A 25,752-nucleotide genomic window follows, 5' to 3' on the forward strand; every position below is an offset into this window, starting at 1 on the left:
GTCATGGGTCTCTCAGGGCCAGTACTTGTGCTCCTGATTTCAACTCTATAGAGATGACTCTTGTGTAATTATAAGTGATTTCACATAAGCTTCATAAATATTTTTTCAGGGCAAGCCAGAAGATATCAGCATACATCTTACTCAACAGGAGTTACACCTAGTGGGATTATGGTGGGAAAACACTTGTAGTTGAAAAAAAACCCAATCATTCAAATGGTTATTTTTGGATAGTAATAGAGAGGGAAGACCTTTGAAGATAAAAACTCAACAAAAGCTATTTTGTGGAAGAAGGAGGATCTCTCTTATACACAATACCCACCCACAGTATTTGTATCAGGGGCAGGAATGTGGAAGAGGAGAGGAAGCCATACTCATTTGTCAAAAATCACTCTCACTCTCTTGATTTCCTCTTACAGAGCCTTACTTCTGCTTTGACCACTTTAGGATAATCTGATGGTAGCTGATTCCATTTCAGATGACTTTGGCCTCAGGCACTTGCCCAGTTCCTACAACCAGCATTTGTTGTGGGGTTCTGACCCATATCTACCCTTAAAAACATGACTTTCATCAGAATATGTCAGTTTAGCTCCTGTTTTTGTAATAAGAAAGAATCTTAGAGGTGCAATGAATACCTATCAAGAGAGACCCTTGACAGAGCCTAAAATAGGGCCTTTTCAAAGTACTTATAAATATTAGTTGCTGTGAACTACAAGAAATGTAGTGATTTAAATTATTCCATCTAGCTTATTATAGCCAACAGCCAACATGATCCTGCCCCAAGAAAGCAAGAAGGGAGGGGTGTAGGCCAGGAGAAAATGAACTGAGGTAAAAGATTTCTTCTTTATCCACCAAGCCATCACATCTGGTGATGCAACATGGGCAACTCTAGTCTAATCTCTGTCACCATTAACATCCAAGGAATGTTTTCCAAAAGGGAGTGGCAAGAAATGGGGCTTATAAGAAATGGGGCTTATAGGCAGTGTGTATGTTGTACTTTCTTTGTGTCATTGTCTGGGGAAGTTCCTTTAAGTCATGAAGGATAAATGGAAGCAAGGGCCAGGTCTGGGGGCATATAGCAGGGAAATTGGAGAGTTTATTACTTCTAGATAACTGAGGGGGTTGTGGATTAGGACTCAATTAGTGGAATTGTGGATGAGGCTTGGTTTCCTGTGCAGGTGGCTGAGAGAAATGGGAACTTGATATGCAGACTGAAAAGTCATATTTGGAGAGAGTAGGGTATTTGAATTCAATTTTTACAAGGGATCCCAGAGGTTTAGTCAACTTCAAGGCATGTAAAGTGGTCCCCACATAGACTCTGCCCTAGCTTTCAGATCCTCAGTATTGTAGACAAATGTCTACAAAGAAGCAGAGAGGCAAGGACTATCGTCTTAGGAAAGACAGCCAAGTAGGGCTTATACTTGCCCCCTAAAATTCATTTTGTCAGAACTTTTTTATTGAACAGAGAAGTCACATAAAACAGCAATATTAAGTTTTTATCAATTACTTTATGTACTTTTTAAATACTTTTTCTGTCATGCTACATAATAGTTTCAGAGTTAGGCATGAGGTTTTTTGTTGTTGTTGTTCACAGACTTTGGTAGATCTCTCTTTTTTAGGATAGGAAAAATATTAACAGACTTTAAATTCAGATAAAAGACTTTACCCCTTTCCTTCACTCTTTAATAGGAGCTGGTGATCTCATCCATAACAGACTTCCAAGTGAATATCTTCAAGGCAAGGATAGACAGAGAGCCCTGATTGCAGCAGTGCGACATCACTTGAAGAAAGTTAACTACCAAAACTTTGACACTTTGCTGGCAGCCTTCAGGCATTATGATAAGGCCAGTATTTGATGGAGGTTTTTGGACTATGCACGGACTTATAGATCCTGGTGGGTTGCTGTAGATCAGGGGTCAGCAGATGATGGACCGTGGGTCAAATCCAGCCCACCATCTGTTTTTGTAAATAGTTTTTAAGTATTTTCTATGGCCACTTTTGCACTACAAATGCAGAATAGTGTGTCAAGAGACTGAATGACCTGCAAAATCTAAAATACTTACATTTTGGCCCCTGACAGTAGAAGTTTGCCGACCCCTGGAGTAGATCAGTGTTTGCCAAAGTGTGATCCTTTTACCACTACCAAGGTTACTTGGGAACCTGTTAGAAATGTGCAATCTAAGGCCTGCTACTGAAGTGTGAACTCCAGGTTGGGGCCTAGCAAGTTGTTATAACAAGCTCTGCAGGTAATTCTGATAAAACTTGAGAACCACTGTGGCAGATTAAACTGTAGTGTGCTGGAAGGAAGGAGTGGGGTAGGAAGGGGCATCATAGATCCCCAGGGAAGATTCCTGGGTCTAGGCCATCATACCTATCATACCTAAAGCTGAGTATGTACATAGTGCTGTCAATCTAGGTCCAAGTCAAGCTTAGAATGCCTCTACCCGGGGGAGCAAGGTATGGTTTCAGTTTTTCTCTCTCTCTCTCTCTTTTTTAAGCTTTTAAAAATTTATTTATTCATGAGAGACATACAGAGAGATGCAGAGACATAGGCAGAAGGAGAAGCAGGCTCCCAATGGGGAGTTTCAGTTTTGAGAGTGTAAGATTATTCCATTTTCAAGCTACTCTAAATTGTGTCCTTTCATAAAGTCAGATCAGTCTGGGGCTAGATAATTACTTCACGTGATTTAGGCCATCACAGGACTGCTTTCACCAAGCTGCACTGCCTTTAGCTTACACTAAGATGCTCTATTGTACAAACCTTTTGTGAAAAATCACACAATTTTGTTGGTATGCCCATGAGGCTGTTATTTATTTTTGTCACATGCATCCTCTTTATAAAGAAACCTAGTCTTTCTAAAGATGATTGTGCTTCATTTATGTATCTGGTTTGATTTTACCTCATGAAGAGCATGAATTTTGTACTGATTGTGAATACCTTTTTGACTTGGCCATCAGGAAGCTCAAAGCCAATTTAACAAAATGCATCTAGTTTGTGAACATGATCTTACAGCATACATTTTGTGTGTTCTTTTGTTCCACATTTCTTCTTATTTTATTTATTTATTTTAAGATTTTATTTATTTATTCGTGAGAAACACAGAGAGAGGCAAAGACACAGACAGAGGGAGAAGCAGTCTCCATGCAGGGAGCCAGACATGGGACTCAATCCTGGGTCCCCAGGATCACACCCCGGGCTGAAGGCAGTGCTAAACGTCTGAGCCACCTGGGCTGCCCTCTTCTTATTTTATTTCATCTTTATTTTCTCTCTGCCCTGATTTCCTCACTCTTTGGGCTCTGTTTAACAGTACTTATTTTTTTAGGCAGCCTCAAACTATTTTAGAATGAGTTTAATTGAAACCATAAAAGCTCATAAATAAACCTGTGGTGATGTAGTACATCATAATCTTGATATGAGAAGGAAAAAAAGCAGAATAATTTTATCTCAAAGAGAAAAGATAATATTTGTATCTTCCTTCCAATGTTGAGCACAATTTTTAGAAAAGTTATGCTTCAGATTTTTATCTTAAAAAAATCTTGATTACTCATTGGCTTATTCAGTTTAAACCATTCATTTTATTTGTTTTTAGATTAGAGGCCTGTGTGCCTGTGTTGTACTGATGAATAAAAAGTGGGTTAAATATCTCATTTAAGTTTGTACCAATTATGTAGGGACAAACACCAATCAGTCACCCACTGCATTTCTCACAAAGTTGTGTTTAAAGAAAATGTAAGTATTCAACTGTTTCTCTGGTTTTTAATAGAGACCAATTGCTATTTACAGGTAATTTAAAAATGAATCTTCAGAATTAAAATATGTAAGCTAAAATAAGTACATTTTAAACTTTAGTCAAATACAAGTATCTTACAAAGATGATAGCAGTGTAAATTTAGATAGCAGTAATATGAATAAGAGAGAAACTACCACAATACAGAGTGCTCTGCTTTTCAAAAATTCTTCATTTTAAATGTAATTATAGGCAAGATGATCATCTTAATAGCTGTTGATTATCTTAGTGAACCACCAGGCACATTCCTTATGATAAAATTAAATTAAGCAGGGAGGAAATTACTGAGAATTATTTAATGTTGATATACCTTTTAAATAGTTAACTTTTAATACCACAATGCAGTGCTCACTGTCCTTGAGGAGCTTTTTTATCTGAGAGGGTAATAAGATGTGGGTCTTCTAGTACAGCTGTAGGATAATTTTTGATTATCTGAATCTTCTATTATTGCATGCCCAGATTTACCTTAATGAAAAACACAAAACAGAACAAATAAACCATGATTCATAAATGAATCTTCTTGGCTTAGAGGATTAATTCTTCTATTTATTGAACACTCACTGTACATTAAACATTATTCCAGATAATGTGTAGACTTTCCACTTAGGAAATTTAAAGTCTAGAGGTGAAATAAAAAGACTCATCATGTCCAGAAGTGGTCACAGCAACATCCCAAATTTTCAAAATAGGTCTATATTATTCCAATTCCTTTTATTCTCATCATTATCCAGGAATTAGCTGAGATGAGATTATTCCTCTTTGGGGATAGCTGCATTCAGTTATAAAACTCGTGTAAGCTAGAAGCTGGTGAGGAAGATAGACAATTTTTGAGAAGGTTATTCCAAAGCTCAGTCTTACCAGATGGCTGTGGATGCTTGGTGTAGGAAAGGTTCATTGAATACCTTGACTAACAGCTCATTATTGAATAACACTTTTGCTATAAGACACACCATCGCCATGCAGAAAATGGTCCAGAAAGCAAAACACATGACTCATATTCATTTCATGGGCCATAATTCTGTGCTTGGAGCTGGCTGATTGAACTAGAATATCAATCCCATAGCTTGAAAATGTTTCAACTGTATGAGGCACCACCAATAGCTTGAAAGGGGATGAAGGTTCCATGTAGTCAGTATGCCAGGAGCATAGAGGCAATGTGTCCTCTGTGATGTGTCCTCCCTTACCTCTCAAATTGGCCAACTTTTGTCAGGAGTGGTAACCTCTGCCTTAGAAATATAGAGGTGCTTTACCTTGTAGTGATTGGGGTGTCCCCATGTCTGGTACAACAGTAGGTCCAGGCAGCGGTGGTGGCAATATGGATTGATTCAGGCACATTCAGAAGCTTGATATCAGTCTGAGAATGGGCAAAGAATGGACCCTTATCATTGGCATCTATGTGGCTTACCCACATGGTTCAATCAACATCTATTTGTTACCATAGTTCTCAGACACAGAAAAGTGTCTTTAATCATCTAGTGGCTTTTCAACCAAACAGGCAGGCCATTGATAACAGTCCAAGAATCAGTAAAAATATAACAGGTTCATCAAGGGGAGTATTGGGCAGAGCCATGAAACTAGCCTTGAGTTCTGCCCACTGAGTAGATTGACTATGTGCATTTTTTATCATAACTGTCATTAAAAGCCACAGCAGCCCAGTGAAGACCACTGGGTTTCAAGTTAGTAAACCCAACCCAGAGGTTCTGAGTGTCAAAATCATTAGTCACAGAGACTTGAACCTCAAAGGGGTCATTAGGGTTGTGGGTACTGGCATCGTCTACATGTGGCTCATGAGTAATACGAGCATGTCAAGTGTCAGTACCAGTTATACATTCAGCCATGAAAGCTACAGAAATAATAATAATATATAATATATATTATTATATATAATATATAATATATATTATTATATAATAATATATTGCTGGCTTTCCTTCTTCACTTTGAACAAACCCTGTTCACACCCCACTATCTGAATCCAGACATCTCCTCCCCCTAGAGACTGAGTAGGATGATGACTTTGGCAAAGAAGCCATACAAGTTTGAGACTTTGCCCCTCTGAAGTTCTACAGTATACTTGAACAAATGAATGTAGCATTTGATCTCCCTTGGGGACAGGGAGACCTTAGTTCCACATCTAGTTATCTTTCTCCTTATGGCAGCTGAGGTTGGAGCATGGAGGAAGGGATGATCCAGGGTGCAGATGGTGTGACTTAGTACCTGGAGAGTAAGAAACATTTACTTTGAGTTTTGAGTTTTGCAGCACAATGAAACAAACCACCAATGTTTTCAGCCCACACAAATCTGTATATTGGGCAATGAAGTCATCATTCTTGGTGTCATCTATTTCAGTTTTGAGGACCTCTTGATTCAACTGCCATATCCTAGGTGGCTTTTCATCAAGGGCGATGGAATTTGCATTTTTGGTTGACTGGGGCTTGTAGCAGAGATTTTTATAAAGGAGTCTACTTTAGTCCAGGGCATTTGCAACCCCCTTGTCAAGATAATACGTTTTAAATTTTTATTCTATCTCAACATAAGTGTCAGGCCTATGGATCTGTCTGCAGGAATTTATCTAGGGTTCATTTGGTCAGTTCCTCATTCTCCAGGGATCACCTTCATCAGCATTGCACCTTCTCATCCGGAGCATGAGACCTGAATACTAGTCCATGAATCATTTATCTTTTCTCTTGGGAGTTTGTCTCAGGGGAATTTCTCTGAGAGGGCCAAAGCTCCCTTAATAGCAGCCAGGACCCACTGCAAAAATATTCAAATCTTTTACTTTCATCTCCAAATGGGTTTATGGTTTGATAGACTCCAGGAGGGGCTTAGGGGTAAGACATCTCAGCTCTTGCCATTTTTCCTTAACAAGCATTATGCGTTCTGTCCCTTTATCTCCCATCCAAGTACTAACCAGGCCCCATCCTGCTTAGTTTCCAAGATCACAGAGATTGGGAGCATTCAGGGTAGTACGGCTGTAGACAACTCCTTTATCTCCCAAATGGGCAGTTCCTGCCCAAAGCCTTCATAAATTTCCCTCCTTTCTCACACAGTGTAGATGCTCCTGTCTTTAACTGTCGTCTGGAAGAAGGTGGAACATCCTCTGCTCTGCCTACCAGGACGAATTTTAGTGTTAATTGTTACAACAGGGCCAGATTAGTAGCATGACCCTCTTGCCCATAGGAGTGTTAACAAGCAGGCAACAGTCTTTGAATCTGCCTCCCTGTATTTGGCCTGCAACTACTTCCCCAATTTCTCCTCATTACCAGACAATGGAGTGGAGGATCATTTAATGCTCAGTTGGAACACCAGAGGTGTTAAAAACTTTGAAAGCATGGGAAATTGTAGAATGCTGTCAAAAGTACACAATGTTGGTTAAATGTCATGCATAAATCATGGTTATATCTGCCCTACCACAGTGTAAACAGCATGATTTAAAGAAAAAAAATATTAAAGTAGAATGAAAAAAAATCCTGAGCCACACCCCACTCCAACCAGGATTCAAATTACTGTGCACATATCAAGTTGGCACAATGAAGATTTTGCTTAATATTTGACTACTCTTATATAAAAAATAAGACAAATTCTTTGAATTTATATGATAGATCTCTTTCTTTTTCTTAAATGAAATAATAGATATTGCATACTCTGCTCTTAAAGACAATGCTCATTTCATCTTTTCCTACTTTGTGTCTAACAGAATGGAGATGGGGTGATAGATAAAGCCGAGCTTCGGGAGGCTTGTGAACAGGTCAGCTTGCACTTAGATGAGAAGCTCCTGGACCAGCTATTTGACTACTGTGATGTGGATAATGATGGGCTGATTAACTACCTAGAATTTGCAAATTTTCTTAACTGGAAGGATAAAATGCCTCTTAAAGAGTATGAAGAGAGGGTCATAATTAAAGGTATTTAATTTTTGAAGGTTTGCTGAATTCTTAAATGGACTTTTTAATTTTCAGTTTTCTAGGAGCTTGACTTGTCAACCTTAATATTATATATTTAAAAATATGCACATATATATGTTATTTGCTTGTTTATGCATAGAATATCTGTGGAGGGACAGGAAAGAATTTGATGACATTTAAGGGGAACCGGTAGCTAAGGGACAGGGTGGCAATAAGACTCACATTTTAATCTATGTGTTTATGTCTTTTGAATTTGGAACCATGTATTGTCCATTCAAAAGAAAAAAAATTAAAAGCAAAATAGTTTACACTAAAGTCCAAAATATGAAAGTTCCTCAGAAGGTTGTTTGAAAACCATTGTCTTAGAGTAATTAGCTCCCTTTCTCCAGGAAAAGTCAATAGTAAAACAGAATTTGACATAAAATTTATTCTTTTCCATTTTGTAAGAGAAAGAAAAACAATTTTTACCTTTATTCAAATGCTTTCATGTTTCCACATTGACTTCTTGCATCACTAATATGCATAATTATGTATATGTAAAATCACAGTGAATGTATCATTTTTATTTGGCTTTTTAAAATTTAGCTTTCAAACTTCTATGGAATTAAGAAATAGCTTTATGGTAAACTTTTTTATAAATTTCATTTTCAGTTCCCTCATGTTGATGTATGATGAGTTACTAAGCCATTTCCTCACTCTTTGAAATTTAGGTTATTTCCAGATATTTTAAAAGTAATATCGGTAATGCTACAGTGATTATCATCTCTCAAAAATCTTTTTTTTCTAATTATATTTCATTTCCTATGAATGTTATTATTGTCACAGAAGTTAACTATATTTTCATTTTGTTTTTCTAAATGATTGTACCAATTTGCAATTTTATCAGCCAAATCTGTGAGGTTATACTCTAACTTTGCTACCATTGAGTATTATTTCAAACATTTCAAACATTCTTGTAATTTAGTTGTTACCATGATACTTTGTTCACTTTAATGTTCAAATTTTGATTATTAGAGAGGATTTACTTTTTAAAAAGGTTGTTTACACTTCTATCTCCTCTGGAATATTCTTCCTCCAAAAAGTTAAATTATTACTGTTTTTACTTTTATTCTGTCATGCCTTTTCTGCAAGGCCAAACCAGATTTGGGGCCTTATTGATGATGTGAGCCCTTAATAAGTTTCTGAGATGGCCTTTCTATTCTAGCTGCTAGGAAAGCAGGAGGCTCTTCTTTACCTAAAGAAGATATTTTAGAAAACAATTCTACCCTAGTCCTTTCAGAAAATACAAAGAGGTGATAGTTTTTTTCTTCTTGGCACAATTCATGAAGTAGTGGGGGAAAGCAGAAGCCTGTTTTTAAACCGGATAGTTTTTCAAATTGTTCCTGGTTTTGAGGTTCTGATTTCATCAGCTACCTTCAATGAAGTCCTTGAGGTTTTCCATCTTCTGAGATACTGGCCAGTGGTTCAGTCAGAAAGGGCTCAGGAATGTTTTGCCAGGAATTTTCTTATATCCAATTCTACTTACTGTTGACTTCTAGAGGAAAGGGTGAAGTATTCTAAGGCAGTGGCTTTAAAACAGTTCTTTGAGAAACTGTTTCTCATACTTGTCTGTATTTCTGCTTTTTTGAGGGGCACAGCGAGGGGATTAGAGGTTTTGGAACACAAGGCCTGAATGTGTTCAGGACGGTGATTGGCAGGAGCTGAATAGGGGCTGCAGGCTTTAGATAGGCATGTCTTTTCTAGTTTGTTACGGTTCCCACCCCAACCTGATACTGGGGCACCGTCTGCCTTTGCAACCCTTGCTTGGAGCCCTGAGAGTTCTTCCAGAGACTGAAAGGCCACAGCGCCCTCTAGTGCTAGCTGTGTAGCCACCAGCGGTGTGGACAAGGTGACAGGAATTTACTCCTAAATTTCAGAATGACTCAGCAAAGCAAATCTTCAAAAGCATAGTCTTGAAATTTGAGTTTTACCTCAGGGCTTTCTTTTATACACTGATATGAAGAGAGTCATTTATATAATCGGTTCCTGCCATGCACCACCATCAGGTATGTGTGGAATTTACAACTCCAAATGTGTTTTCTCCTGTCCCTCTTTGGGGCACAACTTTGGAAATAACTGGTAATCCTGTAGTTTAAGTTAAATGTAAAAATAAACTCTAATTTTTTTTAAGGGAAAAAAACCAATTTTCATTGGTTTCTCAGATTTAAAAGCTTTATTCTAAAGTGGATAGAGTGGCGAGAACAGGCCATGTTCAGATTTCCTGGTACATGACATTGGCTTGCCTTTGCTCTTCCACAGTGGGGTGCTGGCATCGGTGGAGGGCTTTCACCAGCCCAGTCTCAGTCTATACCAGCAAGGAGAGAGACTAACCAGGAAAACTGATTTCGTTGCAGAACAGCAAGCACAAAGTAGTGATTCTTTCCTATACTTCCTACCCTTCCCGCTCCCTTTTTGCTTAAAGGTAGAAAACCAGATTGTACAAACCGTACTGAGGCTAATGTGGAAGAATCTGAACCAACTCTCCTAATAAAACCAGAAGATATAGTCTTAAAAGAACCAGGGAGCTCAGAAAAGACTCTCCGGACGCTTCTGAGGCCAAGTGATAAAGTTTCTAATTACTATAAGACAACTTCTTCTGAGATCAGTGCGGTTGTAGGAGCTATTCCTTCTACTTGTGAGTATGTCACATTATTTGCTGAGTTTTAAAAGGGTCAGCAAAGAAGTGTCCTTTGTCCTTTTATTGTCCCCAGCTTCTGTCTTCATTTAGTTGTTTCTCCAAGCTAGGACTTTCATTCAGTTCTGTATTTGAAGCATCTAAGGGTCTCAATAAATGTAGGCTGAACTGAACTATTGTTAGTGATGACGCAAGTCAAAGGATTCCCTCAATATTAATGAAATTGATTTATGATGATTAGAACCTTGAATGTTACACAATGTAACATTGAACGTTACACAGTGTTAGAAGACGCATAAGCCATGTGATTCTTAGCTACAAAGAGATTTGCCTTCAAATATTTGAAGAGCTTTTGCAAAACTATTCTGTATATCTTCATTCTCCATCTGTTAGTTTGCTAGGGCTGCCATAACAAGTGTAACACATTGGATGGCTTAAACAAAAGAAATTTATCGTCTTACGGTTCTGGAGGCTGAAAGTCTGAGGCCAAGGTATTGGCAGGGTTGGTTCTTTCTGGGACTGTGAGAGAGGATCTCTTCCAGGCCCTTCTCCTAGATTCTGGTGTGTTGCTGGCAATCCTTGGTGTCCCTTTGCTCTTGCTGCATCACCCTGATTTCTGCCTTCACATTCACATGGCTTCCTCCTATGTGAGAGTCTGTGTCCAAATGGCCTGTTTTATAAGGACTCCAGTCACATTGGATTAGTGGCCCATCTTATTCCAGTGATTTTATCTTAATTTAATTAATTACAAATGTAATAGCTCTCTTAAGATTTTTTATTTTTAAGTAATCTCTACATCCAACATGGGGCTTTAATTTACAATCCCAAGAGACTATTTTATGTTGGTCAAGATCACTTCCTTAGACTAAGGACATGACTAAGGATGCATGTATTTTTCTTAACTAGATTTTACAGACATGCTGTATATTCTGGTTTAATGAGATCTTGCTACTTCCTTTAGAATAGTGCTATCCAATAGAAATAGAACTGGAGTTATATGTATTCAAAAATTTTTAGTAGACACATTAAGAAAAAAAGTGAAACTAATTTTAATAGTATATATGCTTTATATATAATATATAGATCTCCCAAATATTTTTCAACAATTAATCAATATAAAATGATAAGATATTCCACTTTTTTTGGGTACTAAACCTTTGAAATTTAGCATGTATTTTATACTTATATCACATCTCAGTTTGGACTAGCCCCATTTCAAGTTATGTACTCAATTGTCATGTGTGGCTAGTGGCTGCTGTATTGTAGAGCTCAGTTTTAGAATGTCTGTTTTCCTTTCTCATCGGTTCCTAGGTTATCCCATCTATGGTGTTCCAACCATTCGGTCTGATATTCCTGCCCCCCGAATTCGTCGCATCAGTGATAGAACTAATTATGGTGAAGAGGGCAATGCCTATTCACTACTACATCCTACTGTCTTTGGCCAGAAAGGAGTGTTTGAAAGAGACTTCTTCAAGACCAGATCAAAAAAAGAGGTACAGCATATTATTCAAAAAAGACTTGAAAGAAATGTCAACTTCACATAAACACACAAAGATGAAAATGTCTATTTATCAACAACTATTTAGACTGTTTAAAACTTGAGCTTTGATATTATAGAAGTCATCAAGATCCCCAAATAGGATTCTCGAGGATAACGTTCAGTTTGATTGTGATGTTTTGGTACTATTCTTCGAGCAGATGTTCTTCTATGACAGGAAACATTATATTCACATCATATATCCACTATGACCTATGTATAAAAAGAAAAATATTTCCCTAAGGTACTCAACACTATTCTTAGTTGAGAAAAAGCAAAAGGGACCAATCCCTTCCTTGTGTAAGTATCTCATGGTTTTGTAGCTTCAAAACCAAAGAGTAAGTACGAGAAGGGCCACTCTGCTACCCTTCTTAGGTACTGCTACTATTTTATGGTTTAGATTATCGGTGAGAGCACTTATTTAAAATATTCTGTCCTGTTGCCATACCATTTGTCAGCCCATGTATCTTGTTTTTGTTTGTTTGTTAGAAAACATGGTCCTCATATTCTAGGTGGTTTTCTTCCTAGGTGGGTTATAAACAGGAGCAACTAGCTAGGTCCAAATAGCCACTAGGATTCTAAGGGCCAAGGATTAATAGCAAGCTTGGTCAGTCTGTCTTAATCTGCACTCTAGAAAGCAGAGTATAATCTAGGGTGCAACTGCTTCTTCAGAACTTTCATATCCAGAACTAGGAATGATATGAGCAGATGTAAATAGACATATGATACCTACATATGATACCTTTTGGGACCTCAGATGAAGGGGTGATGACTTGATAACTTACCAACTACTAATGGTAATGATGATAAATTAATGATGATAAATTCATTCCAACAATTAATTCCCACTGAAGTAGGGGACAGAGGAAGGGAGAAGAAACTCAGAGGAGATGCCCTGCTGGCTGCTCCCAAAGAAGGAACTCAGGGTCCACCCCAGGGGATCAGAGAAGGGACGCCCCCAGATTGTTTCACTTCTCTTAATTACTCTAAAGGCCTTATGAAATAGAAGTGCAGAGTTGCCAAAAGAAACAAAAATTGCCTGCTTGTTGCATGATGGCTAAAGTTCTTTTAAGGAGGAAAGTCATCTTTTATTTCACACATCTAGAAAAAAAAAAAAAGAAAGAACCCAAATGAGTGGTTGGAGAAATAATGCTAATGTGAGAATGGATGGGTTTCTGGATGATATTAACTAATCAGTGTATTGTGATGGAATGGAGAACTAGGGGAGGGATGCCTCTTGAGGAATGGGAAAGGAAATGGAGGAGCAGGTCTTGGATGCTCAAGACTGATTCGGGCCACTTTCAGAATTCACTCTGTGAGGACAGCCTTCACCAGCCACTGGTTGGAGGAGAATCACAACTCTGCACTGGGGCACTGAAGTGTTTTTGCTGTACAACCACAGTTGCTGGAAGCTCTGCTCTTCTGAATTTCAAGTGTATTTGATTATACTCAGTCCCAGGGACCCTGGATTGTGACCTGAGCCAAAGGCAGATGCTTAACGAACTGAGCCACTGAGGCACCCCAAAGATATTTTTAAAATACAAATTTAAAAACACAAATTTTTGTCTGATTTTCAATATTTTCCCCCCTAGATTGCAGAGATATTATGTAACATTGGTGTTAAGCTTTCTGATGAAGAATTTGAAAATGTATGGAATCTTGCATCAAAAAAACACCACAGAGGAGAAGTTTGTGTTGAAACCATCAGAAATGTTCTGGATGAGCTACAACATGCAGACAGAATCAAGTGTAAAACAAGCATGTGATATTTTGGAGTTCATTCATTTAAACAAAAGAATTACTAAATATGTGTTCATGAAAAATGTTTAGTCCATTCTGGTTTTAGATCTTATGTTAGAATTCAGCAACTGCTGTAGTAGGACTCCTATGCTTATGTGTTGCTAATAAATTTGATTTGGGATTTTAAGGTTTATTTTATTGTTTTCTGTAAAACACCAAAGAACTTGACAAGCACTTAGAGTTAACGTTTTACCTAGGAGATGTTTGTAATGTTTAGTATGCTTAGGAAGTCTATGCCTTTTAGTCGGTTGACTGAAATTCAAGTCTAGTTTGTGATATCAGGTTGACAATATTTTGCCTTCAACCTTTTGTTATTTTCATCTTTAGGTGTCACAATAGCAGAACATAAGTTTAGCGAGGCTTTGGTCTCTGTTCGCATCTGAGGAAAACAAACACAGGGAACAGGATTTAGAGAACAAAAGCTAGAGTTCCAATAATGATGTAACAGCCATTAGGTTTAATACCTTCTGGCCATTTATCAACAATAGTTAAACTATGGAAATAGCCCAAGTGTTCATCGACTGATGAATGGATAAAAAAGAAGTGGTGTATATATACAATGGGATATCACTCAGCCATTTTAGGAAAGAGTAAAATCTTCCCATTTGCAACAATGTGACAGAGCTAGAAAGTAGTATGCTAAGTGAAATAAGTCAGTGAAAGACAAATACCATAGAATTTTACTCATATGTAGAATTTAAGAAACAAAACAAGCATAGGGAGAAAAAGAGAGGCAAACCAAGAAACAGACACTTAACTTTTGAGAACAAACTGATGGTTACCAGAGGATAAATGGGTAGTGGGGGAATGGGTTAAATAGGGGATGGGGATTAAGAAGTGCACTTGTGGTGGTAAGCACCAGGTATTGTATGGAAGTGTTGAATCACTAAATTGTACACCTGACATTCAAGGAATGCACTGTATGTTAACCAACTGGAATTTAAATAAAACTTAAAAAATATATTTCCTATGGCCAAAAAAGCATATTATCTTTTATTTTTTTAAAAGATTTATTTATTCATGAGAGACACACACAGAGAGAGAGAGAGGCAGAGACATAGGCAGAGGAGAAGCAAGCTTCTCACAGGGAGCCTGATGCAGGACTGGATCCCCAAACCCAGGATCATGCCCTGAGGCAAAGACAGATGCTCAACCCAGGCACCCCAACACATTATCCTTTAAATACCTGAAGAGTACATAGCTGACCCACCATTACATGTAGCTTTAGAGATTTGCAGCAAATGTGCTGAATCATTCCCTCCCTTATGCCTTGGCCCTCTGATGCCCTGGCCTGGAGGAGGTAGGGATGGTAGGAGGGTGTGACCTCAACAGAGTGTGTTCTTTCTACTGCATCAGAAATACTAGCATGGGGTGAAGCCACTACTTGATGAATTGAATGATTAATAACATGTATTCTATCAATGTTTCTCTGATAGACCTTGAATTTTGTTGTTCGTTGTCTATTAGTCTGAAAAATTACTGTTTAACTTAGATATTGTGGTTATAATGTAGTCTACCATTACTTTTAAAAGAGAGAGAGAGACCTGAAGTTTAAGAAATGCTTTACCCAATCTCTAGAAAAAGTAATTTTATAGTTCATTTGTTATATAGCTAATTTATATTTGTTAAAAATTTTAACTTTTTCTTTTGAAGTAATTTCAGACTTACAGAAGATTTGCAAAATATAGTTCAAAAACATTATACAGTTGTGGGCTAGAATCTGATGTTAATGGTTCACTTAAGTCAATCATGAGCATTTCTTTCCACTGCTGCATCCAGTGACTCCACATTGATAGTGTGGAACCAGCTACAGTGGGAGTATTTATTTACACTAAGGAAACAAACAAATGCTATCAAACATGGATTTTTCTCCTATGAAGAGCCAGTTATTAAATACTTACAAACACATCTATCTTTATCTATCTATCCATCCTTCTGTGTCTGTCCTTATTGAGCCTGCATTGCTCAGTTTTAGTAAGAATCCTGCTAAGTCTAGAGGGAATCTTCCCACCCTTGATATCTGATCAAATTCCTCATCCCCCATCTTTGATGCATAAAACATTGGCTTGCCTTGAGCAAAAATTCTTAAGTCAGTTTAGCAAAAATTACTCCCACCCTTGATGTGTTCTCCATAATTTTCTCTGCACTGACCTCCCCCAACCTGTTTCTTGGCTGTAAATCTCCACTTTTCCTTGTTGTATTCAGTATTGAGCCCAGGTCTCTACTGAGGTCTCTCCTGTTGGGATAGTTCCCAAAGAAAACCTGTCTTTTACCTGCTTTAACTACTGTCCAGCTCTATTTTCAACTCTGTTCATCCATCCATCCACCTACTCACCCATCTGCACATGTACACTGTACTTCTAAATACTTCAGTATGTATTTCCTGAAAATAAAGGTATTCTACTACCCAGCTATAGTGTAATTTTCAAAATCAGGAAATTATCATTGCTATGGCATTATTATGTAATATACAGAACTTATTCAAATTTCTCCCAATATTCTTTATAATGCTAATGTTTTTTTACAGTGAAATTTTTTTTTTCTTGGTCTAGCTTGGATCCAATCAATAATCACATGCTGCATTTAGTTGTCATGTCTCTTTAGTTTCTACTAATCTGAAATAATTCTTCTTTCTTTAAGCTTCATGACTCTTGATGTAATCCAAGCCTCTAGGGACTAGAGGTGATGTTGGTGCTACAACACAGCCTATTGTCAATATTCTCTTGTAGAGTGGGCTCCTGCAATCTTGTGCCCAAGGCTGTTTCCATTGCTTCTTGGGTTGGAGTTGCTTATGATTCAGAAACCCACTTTCTGTGAAGATTTATTTTTCCCTTGAATTAAATCATCAGAGTCAAAGTGGGGCATGTAGTGGGAGTGATCCTCGAGCCTCATGAAACCAAGTTAAGCTGATTGATAATTTGCTCCCTGCTTTGAATACAAGATAACTTTGGAGTGATGGACCTATCAATGCCTATCTGGGTAAGCCTTATTTAAAAGCTAGAGCCTCATAAAGTACCTGGGTTGCTCAGTCAGTGAAGTGCCTATTTTTTTTTTTTTTAAAGATTTTATTTACTTATTTGAGAGAGAGAGAGAGAGGGAGAGAGAGAGAGCAAGCACAGGTGGGGTGAGGGGATGGGGGAGAGGGACAAGCAGACTCCCATTGAGCAGGGAGCCCGATGCAGGCTGAAGCTTGATGACCTGAGTTGAAGGCAGATGCTTAACCAACTGAGAGCCACCCAGGCACCTAAGTGTCTGGCTCTTGATCTCAGTTCAGGTCCTGATTTCAGGGTCATGAGTTCAAGCCCTGGGTTGGGCTTTGCATTGTGTGTGGAGCCTACTTAAAAAAAAAAAAAAAAGCTAGGGCCTCACTATCAAGCTCTGTGGCATAAAGGCATCTGAATTGACTTACAGATTAAAAGTTTCATTACCTAATGTCCAAAAGGGTTTATGTACATGGAAAGACTCTCTTTTCTAGAACTGAATCCTTGCCAAGGATTGCCTTGCTTTTTTACTGGGTCTTGGCAATGTTATCAGCCGAGGCCACAGCAACTCACAAGTTCACCTAGTGTTGTAACTGAAATGTAGTTAGGATGCAGCAGGCTGTACCCTGAGACACCTCTGCCTATTATATAGGCCTGTTGGCTGGGGTTAACTTGCCAGATGTCTGGCTGAGAACACCTCCATGGCTTGTGTTATCACTAAGATCCTCTTGTAGCTTTATAAAGGCTGTTTTTCCTAATGTCTGAGTAGTTAGAAACTTTCCAGTTAATCTTTTGTGAAGGCTAACATTTCCTCTGCTTACTCTCTACACAGTATTGTCACTAAAGCAGCAGCCCTTATTGATTGATTGATTGATTGCACATGAGGAGGGGCAGAGGGAGAGAGAGAGAGAGAGAGACAATCTTAAGCAGGCTTCATGGTTAGAGTACAATGTGAGACTCCATTTCCCAACCCTGAGATCATAACCTGAGCTGAAATGAAGAGTAGGACACTTAACCAACTAAGCCACCCTGGTGCCCCAAGAAGCAGCCTTTAAAGACTTCTGGAAAGATGGCAGAGTAGGAGGATCCCAGGCTTACCTTATCTCAGTCCCACAGAAACACCTAGTAACAATCACATCAGTACAACCAACTCAGAAAATGACCCAAAGAGCGGCAGAACAAACCTTCCACAGTTAATCATAGAGAGGAGGCCATATTGAACAGGGTAGGAGGGGCAGAGACAGTTGGGAACCAAACTCCCTGGGAGACTAACCACAAATATGAGGGGCACAATAAGCACAGAGAAGAGATAGAAGCCAACCCCTCAGCAGGTACAACAGGCAACCCAGACATGGGAGACCTTCACTGGGAAGACTAATCCCCATAATATTTGGCTTTGAAAACCAGTGGGTCTTGCCTCCAGGTGTTTTAAAAATCAGCAGGCTTGGGGCACCCGGGTGGCTCAGTGGTTGAGCATCTGCCTTTGGCTCAGGGCATGATCCTGGGATCAGGGATCCAGTCCTGCATCAGGCTACCTGTGAGGAGCCTGCTTCTCCCTCTGCCTATGTCTCTGCCTCTCTCTGTGTGTATCTCGTGAATAAATAAATAAAATCTTAAAAAAAATCAGGCTTGCCTCTGGGAGAGCCAGAGGGCAGTAAGAAACAGTCCTCATTCTTAAGAGATGGCAAAACAAACACCTCTTCACCCCAATGAGATAAGAATAGAAGCAGCAGTTTGAAGAATACCTGGAGTATAGGTAAAGAGTGTTTTGTTGTTGTGTTGTTGTTATTGTTTTGAGGAGGACTTATATACTAGTCTCAGAATCTGTGCTAGAGGGGCAGGGATCTTTAGGAGACCTCTCCAAGAAGAAAATGGCTAGTGAGTGCTATTTTTCTTCCTAGTCCCCAGCCTATATAGTTGGATATCTGTGAGAACCAACTCAAACACTAGCTACCTTGGTAACACTGTGCACCCCTGTGTTCTCCTGTGGATCTACCCCCATCCAACCTGCCCTACTTATCAGGAGTCCCCCCAGAGTGTCTCCTGCCATATCTCATCCTGCAAGCAGCCCCAGCACATCACTACTGCAAAGTGACTCCTGCCCTGGGGAAAGGGGAAGATAACCATACACACCAGTTCAACTCTAACCACAGCAGTGCAGAGAGAACCTTACAACTATAAGTGCAGAGAGAGTGCTCTGCTGATCAGTATGTCTGCAGCCCTGGTAGATGGTCTAGGGGCAGGCATATGATCTAACTGTAACCTCAGGCATCTATAAAAACATCTCAGGGGGTAGCACAGGGACATTGTGCTCCAGTTTGGGTTCACTGCTGCCCAGGCAGATGGACTGGGAGCAGGCATATAGTCTGACTGCTGACACTGCCCACCAACAAAGGCTTCTCAGAGGATAGGCAGAAATAGCATGCTGCAGGTTGGTGTTACTGCAGCCCAAGATGGACTTGGGCCAGGCATCTGGTTTATCTGTATGCCCTGTCCACCAATGAAAGCTGCTCTGGGAACAACCAAATGAGTGTCCTGCAGTTCTTTGTGACCATAGCCCCAGCAAACAGGCTGAAGGAATACATCTGGGTTTGACTGCTGACACCATCCAACTATAAGCCCATGGCAGCCCCACATTGGCCCCTTAACAGCACAGGGACTGAATCTCGCCCCCAACAGTCAAAGCGGGTTATTGAAGCTGGATGGACTGAAGGCAAATGTGGCTCAACCAAATGGTAGGGCACATACAAACCATATAGGACACACTCCTGAAGCACCTGGTTCTGGTGAACAGGAACATTTCTGTGTTACAGAGCACCATAGGACATCTTCCTCATAAAGCCACTATTTTCAAGATCAGAGGACATAACTGACTTTACTAATATATAAAAACACAGAAAATTAGACAAAATGAGACACAGGAAAATGTCCCAAATGAAAGAACAGAAGAAAGCCATAATAAAAAAACTCAGTGAGATGGAGATAAACAATATACCCCATAAAGGATTTAAAGCAATGGTCATAGAGATACCGGACTTGAGAAAAGAGTGGAGGATCTTAGACCTTCGACAAAGAGAAAATATAAAAAAGAATCAATCAGAGATGAAGAACTCGACAACTGAAATTAAAAATACACTAGAGGGAATCCATAGCAGATTAGAGAAGGTAGAGAATGGACCAGCAAGCTGGAAGACAGGATAATGGAAATCAATCAAACTGAATAGCAAAAAGAAAAAGTAATAACAAAAAATGAGAATAGGTCAAGGGAACTCAGCAACACCATCAAATGTAATAACATTCACATTATAAGGATATCAGAAGAGAAGAGAGAGAATAAGGGGCAGAAAATTTAAAGAAAACAGGTGTTGGCGAGAATGTGGAGAAAGGGGTTCCTTTTAGACTGTTGGTGGGAATGCAAACTGGTGCAGCCACTCTGGCAAACAGTAAGAAGGTTCCTCAAAAAGTTAAAAATAGAACTACCCTACAATTCAGCTATTGTACTACTAGGTATTTATCCAAAGAATACAAAAATACTAATTTGAAGGGATACATGCACCCCAATGTTTATAGCAGCATTATCAACAATAGATAAATTATGGAAAGAGCCAATATGTCCACTTACTGATGAATGGGATAAAGAAAAAGTTATATATATAATATATATATATGGATGGAATATTACTCAACCACAAAAAGTGAAATCTTTTCATTTTCAGTGACATGGATGGAGCTAGTGAGTATTATGCTTGGTGAAATAGGTCAGAAAAAGGCAAAACCATATGATTTCACTCATACATGGAGTTTAAGAAGCAAAACAAATGATCATAGGGAAAAAAGAGAGGCAAACCAAGAAATAGACTCTTAACTACAGAGAACAAACTGATGGTTACCCAGAGGGGAGGTGGATAAAGGGATGGGTTAAATGGGTGATGAAGATTGAGGAGTGCATTTGTGATGAGCACTGGATGTTGTAAGTGCTGAATCACTAAATTGTACACCTGAAACTAATCACACTGTAAACTAACTGAAATTTAAATAAAAATTTAAAGCAACAATAAAGACCCAAAGCCTGTAGGAAGAAACAAAGGAGGACACTGTATAATGACAAAGGGAACAATTCAAGGAAAGGATATAACAATCGTAAAAATGTATATACCCAACATGGGAGTACCTAAGTACATAGGCAACTATTAGCAGACACAAAGGAAGAAATTGATAATAATACAGTAATAGTAGGGCTCTTTAATACCTCACTTACATCAATGGACAGATAATCCAGACAGAAAGTCAACAAGGAAATATTGGCTTTGAATGACACACTGGGCCAGATGGACCTAACAGATATATATACAGAACATTCCATCCCAAAAGAACAGAATACATAGGCTTTTCAAATGCATATGAAACATTCTCTAGAATAGATCACATGTTAGGCCACAAAACAAATCTCAACAAATGCAAAAATGTTAAAATTGTGTCATACATCTTTTCCAAACACAATGGTATGAAAACAGAAATTGATCACAATAAAAAACCTGGAAAGAACACAAATACATAGAGGCTAAATAGCATGCTCTGAACAATGAATGAGTCAACCAAGAAATCAAAGAGGAAATAAAAAAATATATGGAGACAAATGAAAATGAAAACACAACACTCCAAAATCTTTGGGATGCAGCAAAAGCAGTTCTAAGAGGGAAGTATATAGCAAGATAGGCCTATCTTAAGCAGCAAGAAAAATCTCAAATAGACAACCTAATCCTACACCGAAAGGAGCTAGAAAAAGAACAAATAAAACCTAAAGCTAGTAGAGGGAAGGAAATAAAGATTAGAGCAGAAATAATGAAATGGAGACTAAATCATAGAAAAGTCAATGAAGTCAGGAGCTAGTTCTTTGAAAAGATCAATAAAATTGATTAACTTTCACCCCGACTTACCAAAATAGAGGAGAGAGGACTCAAATAAAACAGAAAAGAAAGAGGAGAAATAACAAATGACACCAGAGAAATACGGAGGATTATAAGAGAATATTATAAAAAATTATATGTCAACAAATTGGACAAGCTAGGAGAAATATATAAATCATCTCAATAGATGTAGAAAAAGCATTTGACAAAGTACAACATCAATTCATGATAAAAACTCTCAACAGAATAGGTTAGGTATACATCAATGTAATAAAGGCCATATATAAAAAACCCAGAGCTAATATCATACTTATTAGTGAAAAATTGAGAACTTTTCCTCTAAGATCAGGAACAAGACAAGGATATCCACTCAAACCATTTTTATTCAATATAGTACTAGAAGTCCTAGCCATAGCAATCTGATAAGAAAATAAAATAAAAGATATCTAAATTGGTGAGGAAGAAGTAGAACTTTCACTATTTGCAGATGGACATAATATTATATATAGAAAACCCTGAAGAGTCCACCAAAAAACTACTAGAACTGATAAACGAATTCAATGAAGTCACAGGATAGAAAATTATACAGAAATCTGTTGCACTTGTATACACTAATAATGAATTAGTGGAAAGAGAATTTAAGAAAACAGTCCTGCTTATACCAAAAATAATAAAATACCCAGGAATAAACTTAACCAAAGGGATCCCTGGGTGGCGCAGCGGTTTAGCGCCTGCCTTTGGCCCAGGGCGTGATCCTGGAGACCCGGGATCGAATCCCATGTCGGGCTCCCGGTGCATGGAGCCTGCTTCTCCCTCTGCCTGTGTCTCTGCCTCTCTCTCTCTCTCTGTGTGACTATCATAAAAAAATAAAAACAAAAAAATTAAAAAAAAATAAACTTAACCAAAGAGGTGAAATATCTGTACTTTGAAAACTATAAAAGATTGCTGAAAGAAATTTAAGAAGTGACAAATGGAAAGATATTCTTTGCTCATAGATTTGAAGAATAAGTATTGTTAAAACGTCTGTACTACCCAGTCCAATCTACATATTTAAAGCAGTCCCTATCAAAATACCAACATTTTTCACAGAACTAGAACAAATAATCCTAAAATGTACAAGGAAACAGAAAAGACCCTGGATAGCCAAAGTAATCTGGAAAAAAAAGGACGAAGCTGGAGGTATCACAATCCCAGATTTCAAGATTTACAACAAAGCTGTCGTAATCAAAACACTATGGTATTGGTATAAAAATGGACACATAGATAATAGAAAAGAATAAAGAGTCCAGAAATAAACCCATGTTTTCATGGCCAGTTACTCTATGACAAAGGAGGCAACAATATACAGTGGGAAGAATACAAATCATATTGAAAACACTGAAAAGCTATAGTGGAAAAGAATGAAACTGGACCACTTTCTTATATCATACACAAAAACAAACTCAAAATGGATCAAAGACCTAAATATGACTCCTGAAACCACGTAATTCCAAGAAGAGAACATAGGCAGTAGTTTCTTTGTTTTTAGCCATAGGTTTTTTTCTAGATATGTCTCCTTTGGCAAGGGAAACAAAAGGAAAATTAAACTATTGGGATTACACCAAAGTAAAAAGCTTTTGCACAGCAAAGGAAACCATCAATAAAAACAAAAAAGGCAACCTATTGAATGAGAGAAGATATTTGCAAATGATATATCAGATAGGCTAATATCCAAAATATATAAAGATCTTATACAACCTAACATCAAAAAATTAATAAATTTAAAAATACAATAAAAATTAATCCAATTAAAACATGAGCGGAGGACCTGAATAGACATTTTCCTAAAGACATTAATGGTCCACGGACACATGAAAAGATAGTCAACATCACTATCATCAGGGAAATGCAAATAAAACCACAATGAGATATCATACACAAGTGAACATGGCTGAAATTAAAAAAAACACACACACACACACAAACAAGTGTTGATGGGGATGTGGAGAAAAAGGAACCTTTTTGGGTGCACTGTTGGTGGGAATGCAAATTGGTGTAGCCACTATAGAAAACAGTATGGCGGTTCCTCAAAAATTAAAAAAATAGAAAAAAATTTAAAAAAGGAAAGGAAGGAAAAGTAAAATAGTATAAATACAGAGAAGGAGACAAACTATCAAAGACTCTTAATCATAGGAAACAAACCGCTCTCTTCTCCCAGGAGGGGAGAGTAGGGGGATGGGGTAACTGGGTGATGGACATTAAGGAGAGCACAGGATGTAATGAGCACTGGGTGTTATATGCAACTAATGAATCATTAAATTCTACCCTGAAATTAATAATTCAATGTGTTAACTAACTTAAATCAAACAAAAAATTAATTGACAAATATTGAAAAAAATTATCCTTAGGTGGGTTTCCTATGTCCCTATTTCCTCCCTCCCTCCCTCCCTCCCTCCCTCCCTCCCTCCCTCCCTCCCTCCCTCCCTCCCTCCCTCCCTCCCTTCCTTCCTTCCTTCCTTCCTTCCTTCCTTCCTTCCTTCCTTCCTTCCTTCCTTCCTTCCTTCCTTCCTTCCTTCCCTCCCACCCACAATGTGACTAACCATTCCTTATCTGAACTTTGGTTAAATATCCTTTTCCCCAAATCCCAAAAAATCCCATTCTCTGAATGGAGCTGCAAAGAAATGTGCTTCCTCACTTTCAACGGTAGGGGGCACCCTAGCATTTCCAAACTTAGTGAAGAGCTTTAGCTCAGTGCAATAGCTGCAGAGGTTCAGTAATACTCTGAGTAAAAGGGAGAATGTTAAACTGGAGGGGGAAGACTGCATTTTCCAAAATTCAGGGTGATCCATGTGGTTTCTTTTGTTATTTTGTTGCAGTAATTAGACTGGAAAGGAACATTTTAAATAGTTAGCTACAGGGGAGGCTCATTTGGATTATAAAGTGTCCTCTCTCAGTGACACAAGTAAGGCGGTGTGAAATATTCAAGTATGATAAAAATAAATATCCAAATATATCACCATATCCTCACCTAAATCCATGTTTCTATAGTGTTCAAGATAGTCTTGTTAATGGTAAAATATATTAAACCCATAACAATTTTAAAAAGCCACTGTTCCAGCCCAGACAAATAAACTTAGTACATTTTCTTCACAACATAGCTAGCAAATAGAGAAACTTGTTGGAAGTATTATGTGGACCAATAAAAGGTAGTTTTATTTTATATAGTAAAACTATGAAAACTCACTGTGGCTTGATGTGAAGAGCCGGGCTAGTTAGAGGTTAACACCCCAATCATAAACCAACAATGAGGATAGACTTGAAGGGCATTTCTTCTATTATGAAACATTTACAATAATAACCTTGTAAAAAATAATGGGATCTATTTAAAGCTCATTTATTTCCCAGCTAAGTGGCAATTTCCCATCACTCAAAATGCTAATACTTCCTCCTGAAACCCTAGGGATAATCCAATTCATGTGTGTTCGTTAAAAAAAATCTGGTTAAAATAAGCAGGTGATTCTGTTTTAATAATATCTGTCCTGCCAGCAATAAGACAGTCTCAGGTGCAAATAAATATATCAACAAACAGATTTTCTTTAAAGCACACAGGGTCTCATATCATTTCCAAATTAGCCAATTAGCATGATGCTATTGGAAGAGCTAATTAAAAAGTGCATTTAGACTCAGAAATGTTTCCTGAGAGTAATCTGGAGCTTATAGTCCTTATTCCACGTGTAATTACTCAGGCTGATTTTCCACTCTGTAGATCGAGGTGAATACACCTTTACTCGGGTAGAGGAAAAAGCCTTTTTCTTTCTCTTTTGGAGTGAGCTCATGTATATCAATCAATACCTTAATCAATACAAACTTTGTCTTTTAAAAAGGCACTCCCCATCTCAACTTTCGGAGTTGTTAGAGGGATGGTTAATGAGGACAGAATTTAGAGTAAGATTAAGAATTTCTTTGTCCAGGGATTCAGGCTATAGTTTGTCCTATTAGAAACATTTTTAGAATTAGTGTCCTTGGCATGTTCATCAACTTTTGTAAGCAAATGTGTTTATTAGAAAAACTGAATTCTTGAGATTTCCTAGTAGCAGAATTTTCCTGGGGGAGGTGAGGATAGGCCACTTATATTTGATAGCCACTAAGCTAGTGCCTTTTAAAGTTTAATGTGCATATAAATC

At 38.1% G+C, this 25,752-nt stretch overlaps 1 protein-coding gene across 4 annotated transcripts in view; it reads left to right on the forward strand.

Moving 5' to 3' along the window:
• The window catches only part of EFHB (EF-hand domain family member B), a 47,584-nt gene extending 33,166 nt beyond the window's left edge, over positions 1–14,418 (forward strand). For 2 of the 4 annotated variants that reach the window (XM_038570732.1, XM_038570731.1), the window contains exons 9-13: positions 1,687–1,841; positions 7,483–7,690; positions 10,152–10,364; positions 11,676–11,857; positions 13,494–14,418. In XM_038570732.1, the coding sequence (XP_038426660.1) occupies positions 1,687–1,841; positions 7,483–7,690; positions 10,152–10,364; positions 11,676–11,857; positions 13,494–13,667 (932 nt within the window). In that variant the 3' untranslated portion in view covers positions 13,668–14,418. The other 2 variants (XM_038570733.1, XM_038570734.1) reach the window with 2 other exon arrangements.
• Positions 14,419–25,752: the final 11,334 nt, after the last annotated feature.

This window comes from Canis lupus, chromosome 23 (genome assembly GCF_011100685.1).
Source record: "Canis lupus familiaris isolate Mischka breed German Shepherd chromosome 23, alternate assembly UU_Cfam_GSD_1.0, whole genome shotgun sequence".
Classification (NCBI taxonomy): domain Eukaryota; kingdom Metazoa; phylum Chordata; class Mammalia; order Carnivora; family Canidae; genus Canis; species Canis lupus.